The sequence below is a fragment of the Typopeltis vanoorti genome, chromosome 4, assembly GCF_054136105.1.
Source record: "Typopeltis vanoorti isolate ZY-2024b chromosome 4, IOZ_Tvanoo_1.0, whole genome shotgun sequence".
Lineage (NCBI taxonomy): Eukaryota > Metazoa > Arthropoda > Arachnida > Uropygi > Thelyphonidae > Typopeltis > Typopeltis vanoorti.
Genome location: NC_143552.1, coordinates 51,101,390 through 51,128,896, shown reverse-complemented (window position 1 = coordinate 51,128,896; position 27,507 = coordinate 51,101,390). Strand labels below are relative to the sequence as shown.

Here is a 27,507-nt window from a genome sequence, read left to right as displayed (position 1 = left end):
AAAACTGAAGATCTGGGATGATACAATCAAAGAAATAATCAAAAAGAAAAAAGAAGCCTATCACAAATGGTTAAGCAGTAAAAGATTAGAAGATGAAATAGAATATAAAAGAATAAGAGCCATAGCTAAAAGAGAAATCAGAAAAAGACATAGAGAATCATGGAACAAATTTGTTTCTAATTTAGAACATGATTTATATAAAATAAGACAATGTATATAAAATTTTGAAATACTTATATGCAGACACCAAAGAAAACATAAAATAAAACACTGAATTGAAATTAGAAGAATTTCTAAATTACTACACAGAACTGTGGACAGACAAATATTTTAAAAAAGACAACTGGCAAACAATTAATGAAAATGAAAAGGAAATAACTAAAGTAGAATTAGAAAGCAGCCTGAAAGAAACAAGAAATGGAAAATCACCTCGAGAAGATAAGCTAAGTTCAGAACTATATAAATAAGCAGGAACAAGATTCAAAGAAAGACTCTTATTATTTTTAAATAAAATTTACTCAACTAGTATCCCCCCAATAGAATGGAAAAAAGCAATTGTGATTCCTATCTTTAAAAAAGCTAATAGAGATGACCCTAAAACTATAGAGGTATCAGTATACTAAATTCCTGTTACAAAATATATAGCAGAATCTTAAATAGCAAACTAATGAAATATTCCAAAAACTATTTTAGAAGTACAGAATGGATTTAGAAAAGAACGTTCATGTATAGACCTGGCCTTTTGCCTAAAATTAATAATAGAGAAAAGAAGAGAATACAATTTAGAAACACATATTGCATTTATTGACTTTGAAAAAGCATTTCACAAAGTTAAAAGAAACATATTATTTAACATATTAAAAGAAAGACAAATACCAAATAATATCCTAAAAGCTATCACAAGTATATATGAAAATAATCAAATACAAATAAGATTAAATCACGAGCTATCATATATGAGAGAGATAAACCAAGGGGTCCAACAGGGATGTCCCCTCTCAGCAACTCTTTTTAATATCTACTTAAATGAAATAATAATAAAATGGAATAAAAACTTACATCAAGGAATTAAACTTTCTCCTACAGTAAACTTAAACACTCTCCTCTTTGCCGATGACCAAATAATAATTACAAATTCTGAAGATAAACTACAGAAAGCTGTTTTAGATCTAAATGAGATATCCAAAGATTATGGTATGATAATATCAACAGAAAAATCAAAAACTGTGGCCTTTAAAGGACAAGATCCAGCAAGAACTAAAATAGTAATAGATAACGAGATCTTAGAACAGGTGAATTCATTTAATTACCTAGGATGTATAATCACATATGAAAATGAAAAAGATATAAACATAAAAATTGCAAAATATTTAAAAATAACAGGTAAAATTAACTCTAAATTTAAATCAAACCTAGTTCAAAAACAAACCAGACTAAAAGTATACAATGCATTAGCCCTACCAGTCTTACTGTATGGAAGCAAAATCTGAACAATAAAACAAAAAAGACAAACAAAGATTAACAACAGCAGAAATGAAGTTTATGAGAAAAACTGCAAAGTATACCCTATTTGATCACAAAAGAAACGAAGAAATTATGAAAGAATTAAACCAAGAACCAGTAATAGAAAACATTTAAAAACATAAACATAAATGGATGGAACACGTTCAAAGAATGAAAACAGAAAGATTACCAAAAACAAGTCTTAAAGTACAAGCCATTAGGAAAAAGAAAACCAGGATGTCTTCTTAAATGATGACTTTTAAGGCCGGAACAGGCCATGCTAGGCCTAAATCCTTGATACGCATGATGATGATGATGATAATTGATGAATTAAAATTTAGTATTTTGCTATGGTATCTTGTATGGTCATCATCATCATGCGTATCAAGGATTTAGGCCTAGCATGGCCTGTTCCGGCCATGCTAGGCCATCCTTAGAAGTCATCGTTGAATCGTTTAAGAGGACATCCTGGTTTTCTTTTTCCTAATGGCTTGTACTTTAAGGATTCTTTTGGTAATCTTTCTGTTTTCATTCTTTGAATGTGTTCTTGTATGGTATGGTATCTTAATAACCTTCCATAAATAACCATTTATGGAAGGTTAGGAAGAAACATGGATTTGAAAAACAGCTATATGACATACAAATGCTTTATAATATTGTAGTATGGAAATTTTATTGTTCAGTCAGACGATTTTTGTATTTGGAAGAAGCATCTAGGAGATATCAAATTTTTGGCTAGGTGGTGTAGACCACTCACATTATGCAAAATTCACCAGGCAGAGATAAAATTCTGTCTATTTTTACTATGAGAGATTTTTTAAATGGTTCTATCCTCTTAGTTCAATGTCGTCTTATGGTCAATTACAGAGATGACTGGAGAGTAATCCTACGCAGAGAAAATAAGGCTAACCACTTGGGTGTCAGTCATCTTTGCACTTCAGTTTCAATTTGTCTTTTGGTTGTTCATCTGCATGAAACTGGTGAAAAAGAAAAAACGATAGGCTTTGGCTCTATAATGATATAAAAGAGCTGAGGCCTTTTTTCTATCTCTCATACTATCTATCTGTCTTTTCTTTCTTCTGCTATGAGGCTCTTTTGCACCTCTATACTAACTACTCTACACCCAAAAGGATGTGTGCTTTGCATTATCAGATACTAGGCAATTGATGTGAAGTCATTATCCTCTATATACAAGTAGCCCTGTCGTGAAGATACTTCATGGGCAAACTGTCTGATTCCACTTGGATAAAGGATTACACTAAGGATTTAATTTCTTGGCATCTTTAATTTATAGTTCTTTAGTAGCAGCAATAGCAAGGGCAAAAGGATGGATGAATGAAGAGATTATGCACTGAACCTGGATGAAGAAGGCACTGGGAAGGTAGCCGATAAAAAATTTAATAATCCATTGCATGTGTGCACTATATGAGGGGTGGAAAGAGTAGACCAAGAAGATGAACTCATTTGATAAGGACAGCAAAGGTGCAAAATGATCAGAATAATTAAGCCAATATGACAAAAAATATCCCCAAGAACTCTTTTGATATGGCAAATGGGAGAGAGAGAGAGAGAGAATGATTACCGTAAGACAACATTAATGGATCAAAAAGAGAGGCTGCAGAGGATATAGTTCAGGTATTCAAACACAGACCAAGATCTCCTTGTTGACAAAGGTCAAGGCAGTAGATTATTTCAAATATTTAGGATCAATAATTCATAAGAACCATAATGTATATCTATAATTCATAAAAAGAATTAAAGTTCATCAGCTGTAGTGGTAAACTCTAACCTCAGATATCCAAATATTCAATAAAAAAATAAAGAATTTGAAAACAAGAGCCAAACCTTAGAGTCTTAGTGGTAACCACTCTAAAGAAAAAAATGACTGATTCAGCCTTGTGTTGAAGTTAGCAAGGATAGCAAAATCTGAAATTCATGGTAGACACAAGAAATGGCAGAAACAGACATGGAAACGTAGAAAGCATATTGAAAGCTCCTAACAAACAATTATGCTTATAGCCTAAGAGAATACAGAGAAAAAAATAAGAGCTAAAGCAAAAGTATAATGTAAATGAATCAGAGATGATAAAGGTAATCAAAATTAAAGATATTCTGAATGCCTGGAGTAATTACTTTGAAAGAGATGCAATCAAGAATTAGATAATTCAATCTGTGAGATACAAAAGGCAATCAGAAACCTGAAATGTGGAAAGACAGCTGAAGTAGATGATATTCAACCATAAATGCTCAAATATAGAGCTATAAAAGTTTTAAAGTGTTTTTAGAAAGTGTGAATCACAAAGGAATTTTTCTGTTGAGTGTTTCAGGTAAGATTCATGCAAGCATAACTGAGAAGAGGTTGAGAAAGATTGTGGAAGAGAAACTTTGGGAAGAACTATCTAGATTAAACCAAATAAGAGTTGTCAGGATTATATTTTTACATTAGGACAACCATTTAAGAAATCATAAAAAAACCACTACAGCTGATGAAAAACAACAATGTATTTCAGTTTTGAAGTGTGGGAAGAGCATATGTCAAGAGAAAAGCTGTTCAAAATGCTACAATTATATGGTGTAAATTTGTCATTATATTCAGCAATAACAGTAGTAAGCATTTTGGAGTATATGGGAACGAAGGAAGGATGGACTCTGAATGACAGAATAGCTGTCTAAGAGGTGGAGAGTGATAGGCTACCAAAGAGAATAACTTGTCTTCAAAGAATTTGGAATGCGATCATCATGGAAAGATTTATTTTATGAGAAAATGTGGTGGATTTCTTGGAGTGTTGAGCTTTACAGTGGTGCAGGCAGTTTCAACAGATGGCCCTGGAGAGAGAGAGAGAGAACCTGAAAGAATAATGAATTAGTCACCACCAGAAAGACCCCAGAATTGACAACCTTCATTTATAGAGAGGAAGAGTTGTGGAAGAAAGCTGTGAGCTGGAGGGTTGTGAGAGCATCTTTGACAACCATTCATAATGGAGAAGGTAATTACAAGGCAATTACTAATTAGCAGCTATTCCTTTTACTTACTTTTAAAGGTATATCTTAGTTTTCATGTGGATGATACTATATTACAAAGTGTGTAGGAATACTTGACTAAGGTGGTTTCCACTTCAGGGAATGCCATTTGCAGAGCCTCATGAATAGAATGAGAAGAGGGATATGATTGAGGCATATAAGTTGATAATAGGTTGTTACCAGATGAATGTGGAGACAGTGCAATAACAGGAGACCACATCATGTATAAGGAGGATGTGAGTGAGGTCTTTGCACAGAGTGTGACTGGTGAGTGGAGCATATTGTCTGAGTGTAGTGAGTGCAGAAAATGCTGAATAAGTTTAAGATACATCTGATGAGCTTTTTCTCTTGACTTCATTGAAACCTTATGTTCATAGTAATAATATTGAGGACATTGTCAGTGTAGAAATAAGAGGAGCAGTTAGGTCTGAAAAGCTGAATAATGAAAGTGGTAATCAGTAGAACACAACGTTACGATAACTAGTAAGACAGTTATGTCATTTACATCTTTGCATATTAATATATATATATATATATATATATTTTTTTTTTAAATGTTTATATATATATATATATATATATATATATATGTGGCGAAATATATATATATATATATGCGCCTGTGTAGTCCTATGTGAAATGGTTTACTTCCATAGTGCTATGTAAGCAAATCATTAGGTGTGATTTTAGTTGCCAACTAGAGGAATTTTCTAGGCCTTTTTTCAGCCAGTTCACATGACACAGACAAGAAGCCTTCCCCCATCGCACGGTAAAGTTAGCGTTAACCACAGCTCAAGAAAACTGACTATAGGTCTTGCACTATTTCAGACATTAACATATAACTGTTAGGGTTAGAGACTACAGAATGGAAGCAGATGCTTGCAGTGCTCTTTTTCCATGGTGCATTTGGATACATGATAGTCTTCTTGGATCAGCTATCATGATGACTGAGTGTGAAGAATGAGTGGTCATCAGTTTTAAAAAAATGGCTTGGTCCACTTTCCTTGGAAAATAAAAGGCATTAGCAGATTTATTTTCATTTTATATAAGAGTGCTTAACAGAATAATTTCCAGAATAAGGACAACCATAAATAATCCAACAATTTCTGTTTAAATTTAGTTTGTGCACAAAAGTTTCACAGCTTTCTTCACAAAGCAGTTCTAGTTAAAAGTGGGCTTTTTCTTTTTTCTCGAATAGAAATCATACTGGGCAGAAATGGCCTGATGAAACTAGATTTTTCAGACCCCCCCCAAGTATTGTTGTAAATCTGATGTTCCTCTAAATATCTGTTAGCAGATCTTTCAGCATGTTCAAAGTAAGATAACAGAGCACACAAACTTGTTAAACTCAAAATTAGATAATGCATTTTAATTTATCCACACATCTTTGATAATAATTTCACTTATCTTCAATCATTCACAGTTCCGGTATTATTTCTTCTTTCACAACTTACTTGCCATGCATCCTCACTAGCTGCCAGATATTTTATATCACTATTTTATAGTGTTTTTGTATAACATTCATTAACACTCGTTCTTGTCTCATTTGTTTTGCTTGTAATCATACCATATTAGGTTTGGATTTATTTTAACTCATCTCTTTTGAAAACAATAAAATAAAATAGTCATTTCCTTGCTTTTCATTCTATTTTTACCACGACTCATCACTCTAATTCAATCTCTTAACTTTAGACAAGCTGTGCTCTCTACTACAGAGAATTCCATTCTGCCATTATTCTCATGCTTTCTCTTCTCTCAGCAAACCTGAGTGTTCACCTTCCATTCACTCCACATTTCAAATCATGCTATGTGCACACAGCATGATTTGAATCAAATTCTGACTCAGATGCAGACAGAGAACCATCATCTTGAATAACTGTTTTAGAAATCTGCTTATGTATTACAACAAGGTGACAAATTCATTTGATACAGAAGATGCATATGCAGTGTATACTTGGACTTTTTAAAGGCCTTTGATAGCCTGCCAGTTAAACTAAACCAGATGGGATAAGATAACAGACCAGTAAGTTGGACAGCTGATTGGCTACCAGACAAGTATCAGCAAGTTGTGTATGGAAGAGTGGTATTCCAAAAGAGGGAGTGTATTAGGGATCTGTTTTGGGACAATTATTAACTTATACGTTAATGACATTGGGACCGGCTTAACTGGAGAAGTGCAGCTGTTTGCCAATGATACCAAGTTGGGAAGGGCTATGAGAAGTAGAGGAGACACTGTGGCCTGCCAGGGGAGGATCTGAATAGATTATGTGAGTGGGTAAATGAGTGGAGCTTTAAGTTTAATGTAGCAAAGTCAGGGTCTTGAAATTTCATATGCAAGGTTGGGATGCAGAGTATATAAGTGATGGAGATTTTTGGGGGGAGGTGGAGGAGACAAGAGATCTGGGAGTGATGGTGGAAAGAGACTTGAATTATAAGGGTTACATTACTAAAATTGTAAGAACATCCCAATGGATTATGGCAATAATGACGACATTGACACATAGAAGCAAAGGGATGATGGTTCCCCTGGTTTTCAGGGAGATGAGGATGTACTGAAGAAGGACCAGAGAAGGTTTACTAAGTTAGTATCAGGCTTATGGAATGTCAGATATGAGAAAAGATTGAGGGAATGCAATTTACAGAGCCACGTGAATAGAAAAAGAAGAGGGGGGGGGGATATGACTGAGACATATAAGTTGGTGAGGGGTTGTTACCAGAATATCATGATTTATCCCTTCAGTCGTTTCCGACCCTAGGTGATTTTGTAAGCATTTGTAGGCAAGAGGGGGGGGGGATATGACCGAGACATATAAGTTGGTGAGGGGTTCTTACCAGAATATTACGATTTATCCCTTCATCCCTTCAGTCGTTTCCGACCCTAGGTGACTTTGATCACCTAGGGTCACCTAAAATCTCACCCTGTAAAAATGGTCACCTACCCTGTACAGATTTTTACAGGGTAGTTCACCACTGCTTCCTTCCCCTTCCCATTTTATCTGGACTCGGGACGGCATATGACTGGGACATATTCATGACTGAAATTCATCGAATCCAGGTCTTTCCAACCAAAACCCTTCATCTATACTGACTGAGCTATGGAGGTTCAATTGATATACTGAACCTCTCAACCAGAATATCATGGAAAAAATATTTCACAGAGTAGAGGGATACAAGTGTAGAACTAGAAGCTATCCATGGAAGCTGTATAAGCAGGGTATGAGCAGGGGAGTGAGAAGCAGGTTCTTGGCATGGAGTGTGATTGGTGAGTGGAATGCACTGCTTGAAAGTGAAGTGAGTGTGTATACTCTGAATGGGTTCAAGACAGGTTCGATGATCTTTTGGCATGAGAGAGAGAGAGAGAGAGAGAGTATAGACTTCCTGCAATGAGCCCTTTGACTCCATGAAAGTCAGATGTTGTTGATAATAATCAAGCTGGTGCTAGGGTCTTTGGCGCCCACATGCAATTTCTATCTAAGCGCCCCTGTAACGATCCGGGAGAGTGTGGTTCTTTTACGATAATAAAAATTTTAATTATTTGAAATTTCTTAAATAAATTTTGACGGAACAGCCACACGTTGGTTGGCTAAATGTAACGAACCGGGGGTGTTGGCTAGGCAGGATAATCGTTAAAAACCAGAATATTCAAAAAATTCTCAAAAGTTAAAGCAAATTTTGATAAAGCTACTTCACTTTAATCATTGAATATAATGGTACAGGGATTATAGCCTTCTCACCGACCTGAATCGCTAACAAAATTAAAATGAATTTTAATTAAAGTTAAAATTTATTTGAACTAAAGTTTAAAAAATTCTTGCATTTTACAAGTTACTAAATTCTTAGTAACTTGTAAAAATTTTTTAATAATTTTTATTAAAATTATTAAAAATTTCTATATTTTAGAAAAATAAAAGAAACTCAAAATAGATGAGAAAATAAGAAAATTATTCGGAAATAATTAGAACATTTAATATAAGTATTCAAAAAATGACATCTTTACAGAATAACAGAAAATATATTAAATTACATAAATATAGTTGAAATTTTTTTTATTAAAATTTCAAGGTTTTTGATTTCATATTCACAAAATTAGAAATAATGGTCTTCCGCACATATATCATTTTAAAACAAGCTAACAAGCCTTTTTTGTGACATACTTGTTCTTTAGTTTTTAATCAATTTCAACTAGGAAAAGGAACGTTCACCGCTCGCTACACTAACAGGTGAGGTTAATAGTATTCTTAAAGCAATTGAAAAGTTAGGGAAAGATAAATTATTGGACACAATAAAATTAAGAATATCGAAAGGGCTTTTGAATATTTAAATTATCCTTCCGAAAAATATCCCGGAAAGCACATAACTCATCATATAGTTCTATTGCATTTACGTCTTTGTTGTCGCAGTCCTTCAAGAGAATCTCTAAATCGTCACAATTTTTTCATGAATCTTCGTTATTAATTTGTAGTAATCTATACAAGAAATTGAAATTATCATAATATGTTTTTAGTTGTTCAAAACGTTCTATTAACGAACATTGCAACGTCTAGAAGTGTATAAAACACATTCACTCTAAATTTATCTTCTGGCGATTGTGGTGTTTCGTCATGATGCTCGTAGTCAAATTGTCGTGTCTTCTTTCGTCGTCGAACTTCTGTACCAGTTTTAAATTCTTGTTTTCCATCTACTTCTTCACTCAGTTCTTTTGCCGTTTTTAGAACTTCTTTAAAATTTCTATCTGATTGATACTCTTGTAAGAATATTTTTAAGTTTTCGATAGATTCTAAAGCAAGTGTAATGTTCATATTTTTGTCTTGAAGCATTTTATTCACAGGGTTTATTCTGTTAAGTAAATCATGCCAAGTTATAAGAGAGCAAATAAATTTGTAATCCTTTATTTTAGCACATAATGTTTGTGCTTCATGCTGAGTTTCTTTATTAAAATTTTCATTATTTAAAATTTCAAAAAGTGCATCATAAATTTCTCCTAACTGATATCGTAGAGGGCGGATTGCATTAATTTTACTTTCCCATCGCGTTTCTGATGGCTGTTTCAATGTTAATTTTTTTATGAACTTTAAAAGGATTGCTCAATGTTTGTAAGAGAATGAAAAGAAATTTTATATTTCTTGAATAATTGCAAAGAAACTAATTGTATCTGCACTCACTTTGGCTGCATCGTTAATGATTAAATTTAGAGTAAGAGCAGCACATGGCACATAAAATGCTTGAGGATTTTTGTTCAAAAGCAAATTTTTGAGCCCATATTTTTTCCCATTCATATTTGTCCGGCCTGGCTGGCCGAGTGGTTAGCACATCCGCTTCCCAGCCAACAGGCTGTGGGTTTGAATCCCATGTCGGCATGGATGTTTGTTATGTCCTCTCCCAATATGGACTGGGTCACCATGGGAGCAGTAGACCCAAAACCTCCCACAATGGGAGAGGCCTTCACCCAGTAGTGGGTAGAAAAAATAGGCTAAAATTTATTTATTTTTTATTTTTATATTTGTCCCATTTTCATACCCTTGACCTCGCATGTCTTCAATAGGAATGTTCCATTTTTCCAGTTGTTCCATTATTGTTGCACATAAACCACGTCCATTCGAATCCGATATATCTGCAAAACCTAAAACGTTTTCCCTGATCTTGACAATTCCATTGTCACAGGAAACAAAGTGAATAATAATGTCATTTGTTCTGTTTTACTTGCATCAGGTGTGCAGTCTAAAATTATGGAATAATATTTAGATTTTCGAATTTATAATAAATTGTATCCCCAATTGCATTACTTAAAGTTTCCATATTTCATTTTGACTGTCTTTACTCAAATAGTGTACCCTACTGTATTCGTTGTAGGACCCTTTCAACATGAGTTTCCATAACGGGATCAAACATAGCAAACAGTTTGACTAATTTTAAAAAATTGCTGTTATTCCTTTCATATAATTTATCAGATGATCCGCGAGAAGCTAAATTTCGACTACCAAGGAATTTTATAATTTCAATCAAGCGTTCTAAAACACTAGTCCAATGTTTCTTTTCCATTTCATACATGCTTCGAGTCTGGAAATCAATAGTAGTTTTGGTTTTTTAAATTTTTATCAAGTTCCTTCCATTTAATGAAATTTTTCATGTGAGTTAAACTAGTCTCATGTCTATGTAAAGTTGTACTTACATTTCTCCAATCGTTATAACCTTCTACAAAGACTCAGTAGGTGATTCAGTTGATTTAGTAGGTGCGACAAGTTTGCAACAAAAGCAAAAAACAGAATTTAAAGTTTCGGAATAAATGAGCCATGTTCTTGGCACAAGCTCCCGTTTTCCATTTTTCTATTATAATACGTGTCTCTAAATTTATGACCATATGTATCTCTGGGATATATTATATTTTTCTTTTGAACAGGCTCCATTTCAATTAAAACAGCTCATAATTTTTCATCAATATTTCCCCATTCACCTGGATCTTCTAAATTTACAGAGATTAGTAATGTGTTAGTTTCGTGGTCAACTACAACTAAATCTTGTTGTAGTTCACTAAATCCTAATTATTTTTCACTTAAATCATATTCAATTATCTTGTTCAATAGTTGCAATAGTACTTTCATGAAAACTGGATGATGTGCATGGTTCTTCAACTCTGATTTATGATGTATCGAGTTGGTTACAATCTGCATCAGAATATTTTAATATTTTAACAAATTTATTAAGAGCCCCAGTTTGTTTCTTAATATCTGCTTCTTTCACAGCATGACACTTACGATTTTGTGCACTGAATAACTTTTTTTAAAATTTTTGATTCCATTTCTATTTTATACCCACAAGAAATTATTATGCAACACGACACAGAGACAAAATAATAGTCGGCACTGCGCTACTGTCAGTAGCCTACTGAGATGCGTACCATATGACTGGTTGACTAGCAACAAATGTTTTGTACGAAAATTTGTTTCTGTGCATGAAAACCGTTCATCGTTTCACTTTAGATAGATTGCAGTAGACACAACATTCTGCAGGCAAGCATTTAGCCTGCTCTAGCTGCAAATTGTAAACAGCCGGCTGATCAAAGAGGCGGCAATATACATTTTTTTAAAATTTTTATTCAGTGTATCCGGCCTTATTTATTTTAATATTGATCATTCTAAGAATTTTTTGTTTTTATGATAAAAATTTTGTTTCTTAAAAATTAACTTATGAATCGCTCCATGGTGGCGGTGCCCCCATCGTAGTGCCGCCCGCATGCCCGCTTCCGCCGGCCCTGATGATAACATGATAATGATAATAATAATAATAATAACAACAGTAAAAGCAACAATTTAGGTTCTAACTGCAGTTAAGTCCAGATTTCCAGATGCGTGATGCAATCTTTAGTTCAGTATTGCATGTGACATTTTAAAAAAACTGACTTTGTGGATGTACAACAACAAATTGAACAATAACAAAAAAATTAATTTAAATAAAATAATAATTTAAATAACTTTTTGATAATTTATTTTAGTACATTTTCTAGAAAATGAATAATACTTACAAATACTTGGTGACTTAATATGCTGGATTTGTGCTGTATTATACTGCGCAAGCCTTCCATTCTTATCCCCAGGTACTGCTGAAGGGTTTGAGATCTCTTACAGATGACTGATGCCTCTCTCTAATAAATAAGAATTTGGAACCAATGAACATATAATGTCATGCTTTAAAGATGAGAGATCACTTTTTATACAAACCTACATTAAATAATACACTCTTCAGAAAAATTAACTCTGCCATAGGTGGAGCTTATGCTCGTCTCTATGCTGGTCCTAAACCCGGTTAAAAGAGGATGGTTGAGCAATGGGCTAATCACTCATCCTCGTAAAAAACCCATGATTACAGAAACCATGAGTGAAGCAAGAATCCCTTGGGGCAGAGTGCTACGACCTGTGGTCTCCCAACAGACAAATATTTACAGGACTTTAGAGAGGAGCCAACATCTATGATGCAGGTGGGGAAAGCCTTATGGAACCTCACTAGCGGATGAAGTCAATCACTCACCCTAAAATTAAACTTGAACATGGAACATTCGCACAATGTACTGAATTGGGAAAACTAGGCAGATAGTCAACGAGATGAGTAATTACAGTCTTGATATCTTACGAATTGCCGAAACAAGATGGACAGGTTTTGGTTCGCCCACCGATTAGAGGTCCCTCGACACTTCTGCGCATCTCAGAAAAAGGAGAACCCATTCCGATAATAGGGTAATCAGTCCGTATTGTGGGATGAGTTGTTTATTATTACCGGTCGGAAAATTAACTTCTCTTTTATGATTATTGTAGTTAACTATGTTGCTTGTATAACAGTTGGAAAATTTTACCTATAAAGCACGTAATTTTGCGTGTTGGCGACCAATTCAGACGGTCTTCATATTCATCTTTCCAAGAATAGTCGATTCATGCTGAAGGGGAATCGACTATTCTTGGAAAGATGCGAAGCAGGGACCTACAAACGGTGGGCGAACTATAAGAATAACTGATGAATATTGCATATTGTATTTGGGAGATGATGAAAGACATGAGAAAGGAGTTGCAGTAATTGTAAGTGAGAAAGCTAGGAAAAGTCTAATGGAATGGAACCCAATAAATAACCGAATAATTAAAGCTAGATTTTTCTCCGGGTTCATGAAATTGACCATTGTACAAGTATATGCATCCACAAATGATGCCGAAGAAATGGAGAAAGCACTATTCTGTGATCAACTCCAAAAAGTGATTGATAAAGTCCCTAAACCTGACTTGTTAATTTTGATGGGAGACATGATTCTAAAGTAGGGAAAAGAAAGATGGAAGATGAATGTGCTATAGGAAATGAAGCGAGTGTTGAACAAAATGAAAATGGAGAACCTTTTACATCCTTCTGTGAATTAAATAACCTCATCATAGGAGGTAGTATCTTCAAACATAAGGAAATTCACAAAATAACGTGGATTTCCCCCGATGGAAAAACAAAAAACCAGATCAATCACATTGCTATATGTAATACTTTCAAGAGGACATTACAAGATGTAAAGGTTAAAAGAGGAGCTGATGTAGCTTCAGACCATTTTCTGCTAACCATAATAAATTAAAGCTAGCAAGAAATTCAAAACTAAGAAAGAATAAGAAAATTAAATATAACATTGATAAACTGAAGGAAAATAAAAGAAATTAAAAGAGAAATTTACCAATGAACTGAAGAATAGATTCTCAGTTTTGGAAGAATCAAATGAAAATTATGAGGAAAATAAGATTGAAGCCAATTGGGAAAAATGTAAAGAAGTTTTCAATAAAACTGCAGAAGATATTTTAGGAGTGAAAAGTGGGAAGTCACACAAAGAATGGATTACAGGAAATACATTAAAACTAATTGAAGAAAGGAAGAAGATAAAAGAGAAAATAAAGAACTGCAAATTAGAAAGATTATGTGGAGAATATCAGAAGCAATACCAAGAAGCACATAAGATGGTAAAGCACTCTGCCAGGAATGACAAGAGAAACTACTATCAGCTGTTGGCTGAAGATGCTCAGAGAGCAAATGATACTGTAAATCTTGGAGAAGTTTATAAAATTATAAGACAACTTGGAGGAACCTATCAGATGAATGAATGCCGGGTTAAAGATAAAAATGGCCAGCTACTAACTCAAGAGCAAGAAGTCTAACAAAGATGGAAAGAGTACTTTGAAGAATTATTAAATGTCAATCACGACTCTATAAATCCAAATATTGAATCGCCTTTTAAAGAGATATCAAATCATTCAAATTTTATGTAAACATTCCCATGTTTACATAAAGAGATCACAGTGAAAGAAATCATGGAAGCAATCAAGATCCAAAAGAATAGAAAAGCAAGTGGAAATGATAACATTTTTGCTGAACTGCTCAGAGCTGACCTAGAAACATCAGCAAGTATACTGTATAAACTGTTTAATATCATATGGGCATCTGAGAAGGTTCCGAGTACCTGGAAAGAATCACAAATAGTCAAAATTCCAAAAAAAGGTGATCTTACAGAATGCACCAATTGGATAGGAATCAGTTTATTGTCAGTACCATCAAAGATCTTCACTAGAATCATAATAAATAGAATAAAAAATAGCACTGAGAAAATTCTGAGAATAGAACAAACAGGCTTTAGAAATGGAAGAAGCACAAAGAATCGAATTTTTTATTCTTAGAAACATAATTGAACAGAGTGTTGAACTAAATTCAACTAGGTATCTCAATTTTATTAATTTTGCCAAAGCTTTCGACAGCATAGCCAGAGAATATCTATGGAAAATCCTGAAAATTTATTGATTTCCTGACAAAATAATAAATTTTATAAAAGATTTGTATGATGGAAGTAAAAGACAAATTCTATTAAATGGAACAGCTTCCGAAAGTTTTTACGTCAAAGCTGGTGTTAAGCAAGGTTGTGTCATGTCTGCAACACTTTTCATCATTGTCATAGACTGGATAATGAGCAGAAAAGTTAGAGGAAACTGCTAAACAAATAGGCTTGCACATGAATGAGAAGAAAACCAAAATATTAAAAATCAACAGTAAGAAGAATGACCCAATCTTTATAAATGGAAATCAAGTAGGAGCAACTGTCAACATGGAAGGTGGTACCAATGAAGACATTACAATAAGAATAAAAAAATCTTGCTACACATTTAAAACTTTACAGAAAATTTGGAAATCATTCAATATAAAAAACTTAAGGGTGCAAATTTTTAACTCAACTGTTAAATCTGTATTACTTTATGGAAGAATCATGGAAATTAACTAAAAAACAAGAAAATAAAATGTCTTTGCAGAATTCTCAAAATTTACTGGCCAAATAAAATCTCAAATATTGAAATTTACAACAAAACCAAAACCATTATGATAGAGTTAAAGAAACACAGATGGACATGGATAGGCCATGTATTGAGAATGTCAATATCAGAACACACAAGAATAGCATTGACATGGGTAAAATGCCTGATGGTAAAAGGAAGAGAGGAAGACGCAAAATACATGGTGCCAGATAGTAATCAAAGAACAAAACAAACTAGGATGGCCAAACTGGGAAAGAGCAAGAGAAGCGCCACTGGACCGAAGAGTATGGCACGCTAAACTCGTGGTCTCATGCACCTTATAGGTGTAAAGAGCAATAAGTAAGTCAGGAAAAATTGCAACTATAAAATTAATTAAATAGATTTATTCACTTGTTAATTTTATTAATACGTTTATATGAGGCATAATTAACTAATCTTAGCCCACATTTCTTAATATTTACAGCCCTCGTGTTTTAGATCCGTCAGTGAAACAAATAGCATATTAAAGATGTGCATATACCAAATCAATTGAATTTAAAGAAACTCTAGATTACTACTGACTGGTGTGTGTGTGTGTGTGTGTGTGTGTGTGTGTGTGTGTGTGTGTGTGTGTGTGTGTGTGTGTGTGTGTGTGCGTGCGTGCGTGCGTGCATGTGTGCGTGCGTGCGCATGCACGTGTTTTAAGAATATTTGTGGTGATGGTGTCAAAAGTGTAGAATTATATAAAACAGTAAATAATAAATGATGTGAAAAATGAGCTGGCAGGCAAATCTAAGGAAGTGAGATATTAAAATTATATAAAATAAGAGGTGAAATCAAGATTAAAGAAAAAAAAAAAAGCATGTCAGAAGGGGGGGGGGAGCAAGAAGAGAAGAACAAGGAGATAGTCATATAATTGGATACAATAAACAAAGTTAAGTTTTCTAGGTACAAAGTTAAGAAGGAAGTTAGAACTATGAGGAAACAGAAACAATATGCAAAGGTATCAGCAGTAGTTGTGGGGGAAAATATTGGATAATCCCAAAAGAGTGGAAAGAGGGGAAAATAGTTCCATTGCATACAGAAGGCTCCAAGGCTGATGTAGCAAATTACTGATCGATCAGCATATCAGGAGTTGTTGTCAAGATACTGGAAAAGAGTTGGTCAAGAGCAGAATACAGGCATGTATAGATGAAAATGGAATACTGTTATGTGGGGGTGGAGGCAACATGGTTTTGTGAAGGGTAGGTTGTGCCTCAGTAACTGGATAATTTTTATAATACAGTGACAGCTGAGCTGGATAAAGGTAATGGGTTTACAGTGATACTGCTGGACTTTGCAAAGGTCTTTGACAGGATACCAATTCTGCAGCACATGAGACTGGATATAGGGTTGGTGAGGTGGATAAGAGGATAGCTGATGGAGAGATATTAGAGAGTAGTTTATTTAAGAGTAGAGTCCAGAAGAAAGCATGTGACGAGTTGTATGTCACAGAACTCTGTTCTTGGGCTGCTGTTGAATATATTCATTAAAGATATAGGAAGGGATCTGAGAGGAACTGTTCAGTTGTTTGCTGATGATGCAAAAGTGAGCAGAGCAATAGTTAATACAGATTATGTTAAAATTTTGCAAAATAATTTGGATAGACTGGCAGTCTGAGCAAAGGAGAATGGATATCAGTTTAATGTGGCAAAGTGTAAAGTTATGCATTTTGGGTAAAAAGCTTACCAGCTGTATACCACATTGATGGAACTGTACTCCAGGAAATTGATGAAGCCAGAGATTTGGGAATGTTGGTGGATAGGAAGTTCAAGTTTAGAGGACATATAACAAAAGTGGCTAAAGCAGCTGATTAGATTACTTGATTACTGAAAAATATTTTGTCGAGTAGACAAGCAAGTTACTATTCCTTTTTAACGAGCCTTGATAACATCCCCATTTTGTCTACTGTGCACAGTTCTGGTTGCCTCAGTTTCTTGGCAATGAGGAAGTGGAGGAGAGGATCCACAGGCTAGTAACCAAGATGGTAGCAGATCTATGGAATGAACTTTACGAGAACAGGTTGAAGATTTGTCATCATCATCAATTTCCTGACATATATATATATATATATATACCCTCTAGGGATGTACAGGATATGATAGTACTACATGAAAAATTTACATCATTTCTAACTTCCTGTCTACAATTTTCCTCTGAATCAGTCTATTACCTGTCAAGACTCCAACATAATTAGATCTTATATTTCTATCGTCTAAGGCACTTTATACTGTATCAATCCACCTATATCTTGGTCTTCCTCTGGGTCTTTTTCCTGCCAACCTAGCAGAGAACACTTGTTTTGCTAATCTTTCCTCTCCCATTCTGTTTAAGTGACCATACCACCTGAGATTAGCTCTGCTAACGAATTCCCAGATGTTGACAATGTCAAGTTCTTTCCTAATATCCTCATTTTTAACATGATATTGCCATTGATGCAATCTGTTCATGCCCCTAATCTTTCTCAGGACTCATATCTGCGGTCTCTAGCCTTTGGTCAAGCGTTTTACTTCTGACCCAGCTCTCGGATCCACAAGTAAAATTGGTTTGAACACTGTCTTGTATACAGCTAATTTAGTGTTTCGACTAATTTCTCTCCTATTCCATATAAATTTATTCAATTGACTTCCTATTATATTGTCTATTTACATATTTAATTTACCATCTTCACTAAAAATCACGACTAAGTAGCTGAAATGTTTTACTTGTTCTATAGGTTCTCCATTCACAATGCAGTTGATATTTTCAATATTTCAGCCTATTTTCATTGTCTTTGTCTTTTTAATGCTGACCTTCATACCATATCTATTACAACAGTTATTCACTTTAGTCAGGGAATCTTGCAGACTTGTAACAGATTTATTTAGAAGTATAACATCATCCACATAAAGCAAAGAGCTAATATTAACATCTGCAATTTTGATATCAGGTTTAATACCACTTTTCTTAATAATGTGATCGATATAGATAATGAATAACAGTGGGAATAATGTACATCCTTGTCTGACACCAGATTTAACATTAAACCAATTTCCTGTACTTCCTTCAATTCTAACTGCTGACTTACAACTCAAAGAAAGACTAAGTATTCTTGATATAACGCCCCATCGACACCATATAACTGAAGTGTTTCAAATAGCTTGGCACCTTGTCATATGCCTTTTCCAGATCTACAAAACTTAAATACAGATCTTTGTTATATTCCCGTGATTTCTCAACTATCTGTTGTAAAGTGAAAATCTCATCCTGACAGCCTCTATTTAGCTGGAATCCAGGTTGTTCTTCACCAAGCTTCTCTTCCAAAATCCTTCTCAACCGTTTCTCAAGTAGACTTGCATATATCTTACCAGAAGCACTCAGTAATGAAATACCTCTGTCATTCTCTCATTCAGTTTTATTTCCCTTTTTTATATATGGGTACTATGAGAGCTCTACTCCAATCATCTGGAATTCGTCCTTCTGAACTATGTAAGACTTTTATATACCTCCATACTTGAACATTTCTGGTCGAATATCATCTACTCCCATTGCCTTTCCACATTTCAGGCTTTTGATGGATTTTTCAACTTCAAGTATGGATATGTATTCCTGACAGCATGGCTGGTCAGTGTTTTTTACCACTGCTGTCATCACTGCTTGTTTCATTTAGAAATTTTTCAAAGTAATTACTTCTCAAGGATATCTTTTTCTCCCGTTATCATGTCACCTTTATCATCTCCAATTCCTTTTACAGCACTCTTGCCTCCATTTCTGAGCTTCAACAACCTCCAGAATATCTTGCCACCTTCTTGATATTTATTTTCTACGTTCTTACCAAAGTCCTCCCATGACTTTTGTTTAGCTAGTTTTACACAGTGATTAGATTTCTTACATTTGTCTCTGTATACTCTAAGAGCACAAGCTGACTTATTTGCCAGGAACTTTTGACATCCTTTCTTCATTTCTTTCACTGCCTCTTTAACTTCCTGTGTCCACCATGATTTCTCTATCCTTACAGACAACCTCACTAGCTTACTCTTCCTCTGAAAAATTTTTCAGAGGAAGAGTAAGCCTTTGTTGGATTCTGAATGAAGAGAAATTTAAATTATTAATATCTCCTCAGAATCCAACATAATCCACCATGGCAAAGGCTACATTTGTAAATATTATTTAATGTAAATCACTTGTTTATAATTTAATATTCATATAACTACCTTTAATTTTATCTAATATTTAATTATTTAATCAAAGATATATGTATTAATAATGAAAAGACTGTATTAAATATTATTAAGCTATTTTAATTATTATTATGTTAATATTATAAGAACTTGTATTTGATAATTTAACTGCACATTAATTGAAATGTAAATATTCCTTATTTATTCCTATTTGTAGAAGTTTAGTGTTATGCAACACCTCAATTTTATTATATTTTGTTTGGTTGTCATGGAGACGTATGTAAGTGAGCAAGCACGTTTTGGAACACCACGTGAGGAGAAAGATTACTGAAAAGAGTTTTAGATCACGAGAACAATTTAGGCAGGAAGGATGGATATAAAAAGGGAAGAACGTGGAAAATAAGAATAATAAGGAAACAGAGAGAGAGAGAGAGAGAGGATTAGCATTAGGTTGGAATTGGAGCATTAGGGAATCGCAGTGTGATAATAGCGAGTCGGCAAGTCACTCAAGCAGCTAATAAAGTCTACTAGTCGAGAGGCAGTTAGCTAATAAGTTGTAGAATAACAATTATAGCTATGGAAGACAGCTGAGTGACTACTAAATAGACTAGCAATACTTGAATTGAGATTTAATTTCAGGGTCGACCTTTCAAGGACACACAGAACCTTGAAGCAAAGCACGAAGTTACTAAAGAATAGTAGAGCTGTAAAGTTGAAGTATACCGATAGCTGTGTTTAGAATTGTAGTGTCTAAGAATTGATTGAATGCCGGAAGAGTGAACAACTGTGCATATAAAACCTAAAGTTAAGGAATTATTGTGTTGCCCTATTTCATGAGTGATCAGTAGTACTTTATGCAACAATGTTTGTTTATGTGTATTGTGACCGATGATTAATTCAGTTATTGCTTAGAAGAATTATTTTAATGAGTGCCGTTTACTGTTTAAAGTGTTTACAGTTATAAAAAGTGTATATGTATAAGTAGATGAAGATAGAAGATTATCGGTAAGATTATTCCAACCATTAATATTTCTATATGGAGAAGTGTGCGAGTTTCATCCTAGAATTTCCTTATATTAACAGTAACTATTGTGGAGAATTAGCTAAAGTGTATATTTAAAAGTGTTTGTTTGTGAAGAGGTATTACTACAATTTTTGTTGTATTTGGAACTTAAGGAACTGTGAGAAGACTGTATTATAGAGACAACAGATTTACTACTGTATGAGTTGAATGATTGAATTTACCTGAGGAGTTAAAATGTTTGTGATATCTTAATTACTGATTTAAACTTAAGTGTAAAATTTGTGATTTTAAAATTAAATGTTTGTTTTTGTTTATCTAAAGTTGTATTTTGCCTGAATCTCTTTTACTGTACCATTCATAAAATATTCGAACCAAAGCGGGTAAATTAAATAAGTCAAATATACTCGGCCAGTATATATTTAAGGAGAAATAATTGAAGGTTGATTTTTCTTCAATTCTTGAACTAATTCAGATATAGAGTGGTGCAGTCTTTAAATATAAATTTTCTCTATATTTGAATTAGAAATCAACTAGCAACTATTTTTTTGGTTAAGAACATCGTAGTGACTAACATGTCGGATCCAAAGTCTAGATTAAGAACAAGTAGGATCCAACACTGCCATTCAAGAAGAATAGCCTCATATTTAGTGTTGAATACTATGGCTATTCCTTAAGGGGGGGGGGTTTAAGGGTCAAAGCTATATAACTGATAGGAGACCTCCACATAGCCTTTAAAGGAATGCTGAGAACCGATCAGGGCTTCTGACCTAATGTCCAATCCTCACCTTCTCGTGGTGTATCCTATTAGGTACCTGGATACTGGACGAATGAGAATGGGCTGGCAATTTGGGATTTAGCCAAATTGCATTCTTAATGGCTTAAACCAAAATAAAAAATGATGGTACAGCATGACAGAATTTCATGCCGGATGGGACGTCGCCAGTTGAAGATTTGTGGATTACAGAAATTGGTTGTTAGGTGGAAAAGGGGTAATAGGATTGAGATATACAAATTACTGAAGGATTTTTACAAGATTAATACAGAGGAAATTTTTCAGAACAGGTCTGATGGTGGGAGAACTAGGGACCACAATAAATTTAGTTTAATCTTTTATCCAAGTGTAAGCAAACAAAGTTTGCACGTGAAGTATCTTCAGGATTGAGGCAACTCGTAGTAAAGGTGGACTAAGCTCTCATCACTCCTTGTTTCAGTATCTCCCATAATGCAAAGCACATCTCCTTGTAGACATGTACAATGCTATGCATTACAGTAAGGGCCACTACCCAGACTGGTTTCAACCTTTATTGAGGTCTCGTCAGTGGGAGCCAGACCCAGAAGTCGTAATACTAAGGCAGAAGCAATGGAGAAGTCATATTTACCTATATGAGTTGCCAAAAGGTGTACCACCTTATTATAAAATTACTCTGGATTTAGAGAAAGATGTTGGAAGTTTTTTCCCACTTGGTTAGACTATAATAAATTTAGTTTAATCCTTTATCCAGGTCCACCTTTATTACGAGTTGCCTCAGTCTTTTAGATACTTCAGGTGCAAACTTTGTTTGCTTACACTTGAATAAAGGATTAAACTAAATTTATTATAGTCTAACCAAGTGAAAAAAAACTTCTAACAAAAAAAACTAGAGACTATCTTTGGAAACTGAGCAAGAATAAGTTAGCAAGGGTGTTAGAATTAGATTTTTTGCTTGGAGAGTGGTGAATGAATGGAATAGACTGCCAGAGTCTGTTGTCTGTGCAATGAATGTGAAAGAGTTCAAAGCAAAGTATGATAGATACTGTGCAAATGTTGGTTAGTGCTTGGCATGATGTTTAGGGCCTCCCTTGACGAGTCTCAGGACTCTATAAGGCCTGTAATAATAATAATAATAATATCTCTGATACTGAGCATTTTAATAATAACAGGCTTGTCTACCTTTGGAAAGGAATAAAAGAAGAATATAATTTCTTAAATATTCTACAACTTCACATCAAGTTGCTCTAACATTCCATGGTGAACAGTGTGCTTCCTTTTGGATATGCATATTGCCATGCAATTTATTTATTTATTATTTATTTGTGTCCCCCCCCCATTCATCATGAGCCCTCCTATGAGGGATTAAATAAATATGTATTTTATGACTGTAGATATGTGTCTGTTCATGGGCCCATTTGCCGGTACTGAGGGATGAAAACCTGAATTTCCAGGTGAAAAAACTTTCTACATCTGTATGAGACTGGCTAAGTCATCTTTACTCGAAAGAGACCAGATAGGGGCTCCTCACATCATGGACAGGAATCGAACCCAGGTCTTTCTGACAAAAGGGCTTTGTCTAAACTGAATGAGGTATGGAGGCTTGCCATGCAATCATAAGAAGGGTCACTACCCTCAGTTATGATCTTTATTGAGGTCTCATCCAGAGGAGATTAGTTGTGAAGTTAGATATCCTAATTGTGAGTTATTTCCTGTGAAAACTCAGGGTGGATAAGGGATACTTCCAAGTGGCTCTATATTTCTAATACTACAGACCAAGATAGATATGATATGGTAGTTTTCCCCATAAGCAATGAACTAATACAACTGATACATCTACCTACTCAAATTCCTGATAAACCTCTCCACTTTCTCAATATCCTTGGGATTTCTCTGAGCCAGTTCTCCCACCAGATACACCTTAGAGGTCACCTCTCCTCTTGAAAACTTGGATCACAATCTTGTACAAGTCTGCTCTCACACAGAATGCCCCCCTCTCTCTCTCTCTAACCGCTACCAACCTTGTGACCTTTGGCACTACAACAATACTAAGCGGGATGACCTTGGAAACTTCCACTTCTCTTTTCCATGACATGACTATTCCTTCTGCTCTTTGACCCACACACCTGCTCTGAATAAGTCACAGAAATTACTTTCAGCCTTCAATTTCTATTCTACTCTAAAGTCTCATCCATTTTCCAAGTCCTGGTTCAACAGAAGATGTAGCAAAGCAGTTCAAGAAAAAAAAAAAAAAAATCCAGCTTACTCAGGCATGCAATAAATGCAAAACAACCATCAGCAAATCCAAATCTGACTTCATTAAAGGCCAATAGCAGAAAACATAACTCCTGTCCTCCTTGCCTTCTGGCTGCTTGCAAAGTCTATCAGACATCTGTTCATCTGGGTTTCCACCTCTCTCTCATCCAAATGGCTGCACTGTTACTGCACCTAAAGATAAAGCCAATCATCTCCTGGCATCACTCTATTCCTTGAACTCCCATGAACAACAAAGGCAAACTGCCTCCTACCATACCATACTATATACGGAGCATATGCATCCTGCAGCTTTTTTTTTTTTTTTTTGCAAAAAAAAAAAAAGACATCGGAAGAATACTAAACTTGGGCACTAAAATATTTTCTGGTGCTGATGAAATCTTTCTAGATGTATAAAAGTTGTGAATAAGAGATAAAAACATTTATCCTTTATTTTCTCTACAATCTTATATGTTTGACTGACACTTTTATCCAATGTATTTCGAAAAAAAGGGAGATAAAAGTCTACTGTCCTGCTACTGACCAGTCACCATTACCTCATCCCTCTCCAAAATATCAGAGAAAGCCTTCGATAGTGGCACTCTCAATTATTTTGGAGAAAGTGATCAGTGTGAATTCTGCCAATCTAGATTAATGGCTAACTTTTAGTCAACATCATCCACCAGTGGACACACTGTGGAAAAGTTCAGAGAAACATGCTGTGCTGTGCTGTTTCTCTTGACATTTCCAAGGCTTCTGATCATGTTTGGCACTATCCATTTTTCTCTGAAATTAGGTGGCCAGATTTCTTTCTAGTGATTCACTGCATGTCATGGTGGATGGCTCCACCATGACATGGACGGAGTGTGCTATCACATGCTGGTGATAGCACACTCCACTACTCATTTGACAAACCATGCAGCGTTCATTCCAAGATTCAAGATCATCTGCAACCAATGACTCCAATGCTGATCTCCACACCATCCTTCAATGGGGAAAGGTTGATATGGTCACCACCAAAATGCAGTCTTTCCTTTTCTCTTACAAAACAAATCTTAGCTCACCTGCTCTTATCCTCAGTAATACATAAATCAACAGGCAGGACCAGATCTCTCTCTCTTTCTTTCTTTCTTTCCTTGGACTGACATTCACCTGCATCCTCTTCTGGCATAAACATATCACATCAATAACTCAATAGCTTCCTCAGCATCTAAGAAACTAAGCATTTTTTTCACTCAAACTATTTTTCATCCACCCAACTACTAACTCTATATAAATAACAAATCTGACTATCTTTAGAATACAGTTTCACATGTTCTGAGTAGTATCTAAAACTGAGTTTAAAATTCTTGATAGTGTCCAACGGAGAACAATTTGGCTCATAGATGATCTCTTCCTCCTTCATAGACCCACTTCAACTTCTATCTCACGGATATACATTTTTTAGCTGTGTGTCTTTTCTACAGGTACTTCCATTGTCACTGCTCTGTTAAACTGGCAACCATCATTCCTGCACTTTCCTGTTGGGCCTATTAAAAGAAGAGCAGCTCAACACCTCATTTCATTTCGGTATAACTACAATCACATTGAATATGCTTTATCTTCATTTATTCCATCTACTTCTGCCTTCTGGATAACCTTCTTTATAATGGATTTCCCAACAACTACAACCCTCAACTCTTCAAGGAAAAATGTCAATAAATTTCTTCTTTCTCAATCCTCATCTACATCCCAAACATAACAATGATGTCTGACAGGTTCTTCTGCCTCTCATATATGTGATATGAGATATCAGATATACGAGATACATGATATATATGTGATAAATATAAAAAATAAAATAAAATAAGATAAAATAAAAACAATAATATAATTGTTTGTCATGAATAACTTACTTTGTAATCAAGAGAAAAAACTTGTTAATAGAGTTTCTAATTATTACTTTGCATACCACTTCAGAAACAGAAATTTTAATGCAAGACAGACAGCTTATATTTGGGGGGGGGGGGGGGGGGGGGAATAAAACAAAACTGTGTATGTGTAACAAAAAAAAAGTGAAAAAATTTTGTGCACAGAAATACTGTATATCAATAAGAAAGCATTACAGCCATCAGCAAAAAGACCTTTCCATTTATATATTTGGGAGACATCTATTTTTAAATTATCCTCTTTTATCTATATGATAGAGCAACAAATATTACTTACTATTAGTTTCTGTAAAAAAAAATCGTACTGATAAGTGTTAGACAGCAATTCTTTCAAGAATAAAAACTGACCATTTTCTTTATTATCAGAGTGTTTTCCACTGGATAAATAATCTGTTTTCCTCAAAACATGATAATCTAGGACAGCTAAAGGAGTTATAAAAATATATATATATAATTATATATGAAAACAGAGATATTTAATAGATCAGCACATACTATAATACATCTCATCTATGCTGACTGGTCATTCAATAACTGGCTACTAGTTGATAACTTCTCATCAGTTTTCAGCATGAACCAGATATTGAGTGACCAGTTCACATCTGTTATTGTGTTATATATTCAAACTATTGGCCTCATACAAAGCGCAGTCAAAATATTATGACCATAATTGTAATAGTTCATAGCCTCTCTCTCTCTTGCTGCCAGAACTACTACATGGCATGAATTCTATAAGACCTTTGAACTTGAAGAAGGTATGCTGTACTACATTATATAAATCTACAAGTGTGTTTGAAGGAGAGGATTCAAATATGAGGTCTCTTGCTCAATGTAATCCCAGAGATGTTCTATGTGATTCAAATATGGCAAATTTAGTGAAAACACTAAATTATCCTGCTAGAACAAGCCAATGCCATCTAGTCACCACAAAGAAATGTACCTGATCAGCCACATGCTAAGTACAATGTAGGATTTATTAGTGCTCTAAGATATTTCTAAGAAAACATGTCCCATACCATAACTGCTGCCTCCTGCATGCTTCTGCTGGACTTAGGTTGATTCCTCTCCCCAGGTTTTCATGAAACTCTTCACTTATGGTCTATTCAACACAATTGGAAATGAGATTTATCCAAAAAGTCAACTTTTTTTCCAGTGTTCTATGGTCCAATGACATCATTCAGATGAGCGGTAAATTCACTGATGGTTATGCATAAGAATGGATACTTACAGTTAAACAAAGTGACTGGGAAATGCTACCCTTTGTGGTTAAATTCTAGGTCAGCATTTCACAGTTTTTTGTCTATGGGATTGCACAAGGCAGGACAAATTGAATTCACTACAAGCATCAATGAGGTATAGGCACTCAAACATCAGCTCAACAATTGCCATTTTGTCTATTCTTGGAACACTTTAACACTTGGAACACTACAGTACTCCACAAACAGACTATAATATTAGCAGTCTCCTGAATAATGCTATCACTTTAAGCATGCTTTTTTTGTCTGTCAGATGATATTACTTGTCCATATCAATCGGCACCTTCAAATGAGTCTGCCATCACACACCTCCAGTATCACATATACTGGCTTTCACCATGATGCGCGTGACATGCCAAGTGGCTGGGGGAGGGGAGGGGGGGAGGGGAGCAATGACTGTGAAATAACAGTGGTAGTCATAATATTTTGAATTGACTGTGTATAATCTAAATGATTTAAACTCTTTTTTAAAATATATCTTTTATAACCGATGTTTTAAACATTTCCTTATGGGGAAATAACTAAACGGTATTTCTTGAATGATACAGTTAAGTGCATAAGATTGTAAATATAATAAATACATGAGAGAGGACTTGAAAGTATTGTTAAAGGTAGCAAAAGAAAAGAGTGACAGAGTTAGAATGGTGAGTCTGTTGCCGCGATACGACAGAGAGGAGTTTAGAAGGAGGGCCATAATCACAAATGCCATTATATGCAGGTTATGCAGACGGTGTGGTGTGGAATTCGTGGATGTGTGGAATGAGTTTGATGGGCGAAAGGATTTATAC

At 34.7% G+C, this 27,507-nt stretch overlaps 1 protein-coding gene across 7 annotated transcripts in view; it reads right to left on the bottom strand.

Moving 5' to 3' along the window:
* The window catches only part of LOC150107294 (cilia- and flagella-associated protein 206), a 330,352-nt gene that overhangs the window by 167,607 nt on the left and 135,238 nt on the right, over positions 1 to 27,507 (bottom strand). For all 7 annotated transcript variants that reach the window (XM_090391143.1, XM_090391149.1, XM_090391147.1 and 4 more), the window contains 2 exons: positions 25,741 to 25,886; positions 12,044 to 12,163 (listed from right to left, as the gene is read on the bottom strand). In XM_090391143.1, coding sequence (XP_090247269.1) covers positions 12,044 to 12,163; positions 25,741 to 25,886 — 266 coding nt within the window. The remainder of the gene's footprint in view (positions 1 to 12,043; positions 12,164 to 25,740; positions 25,887 to 27,507) is intronic.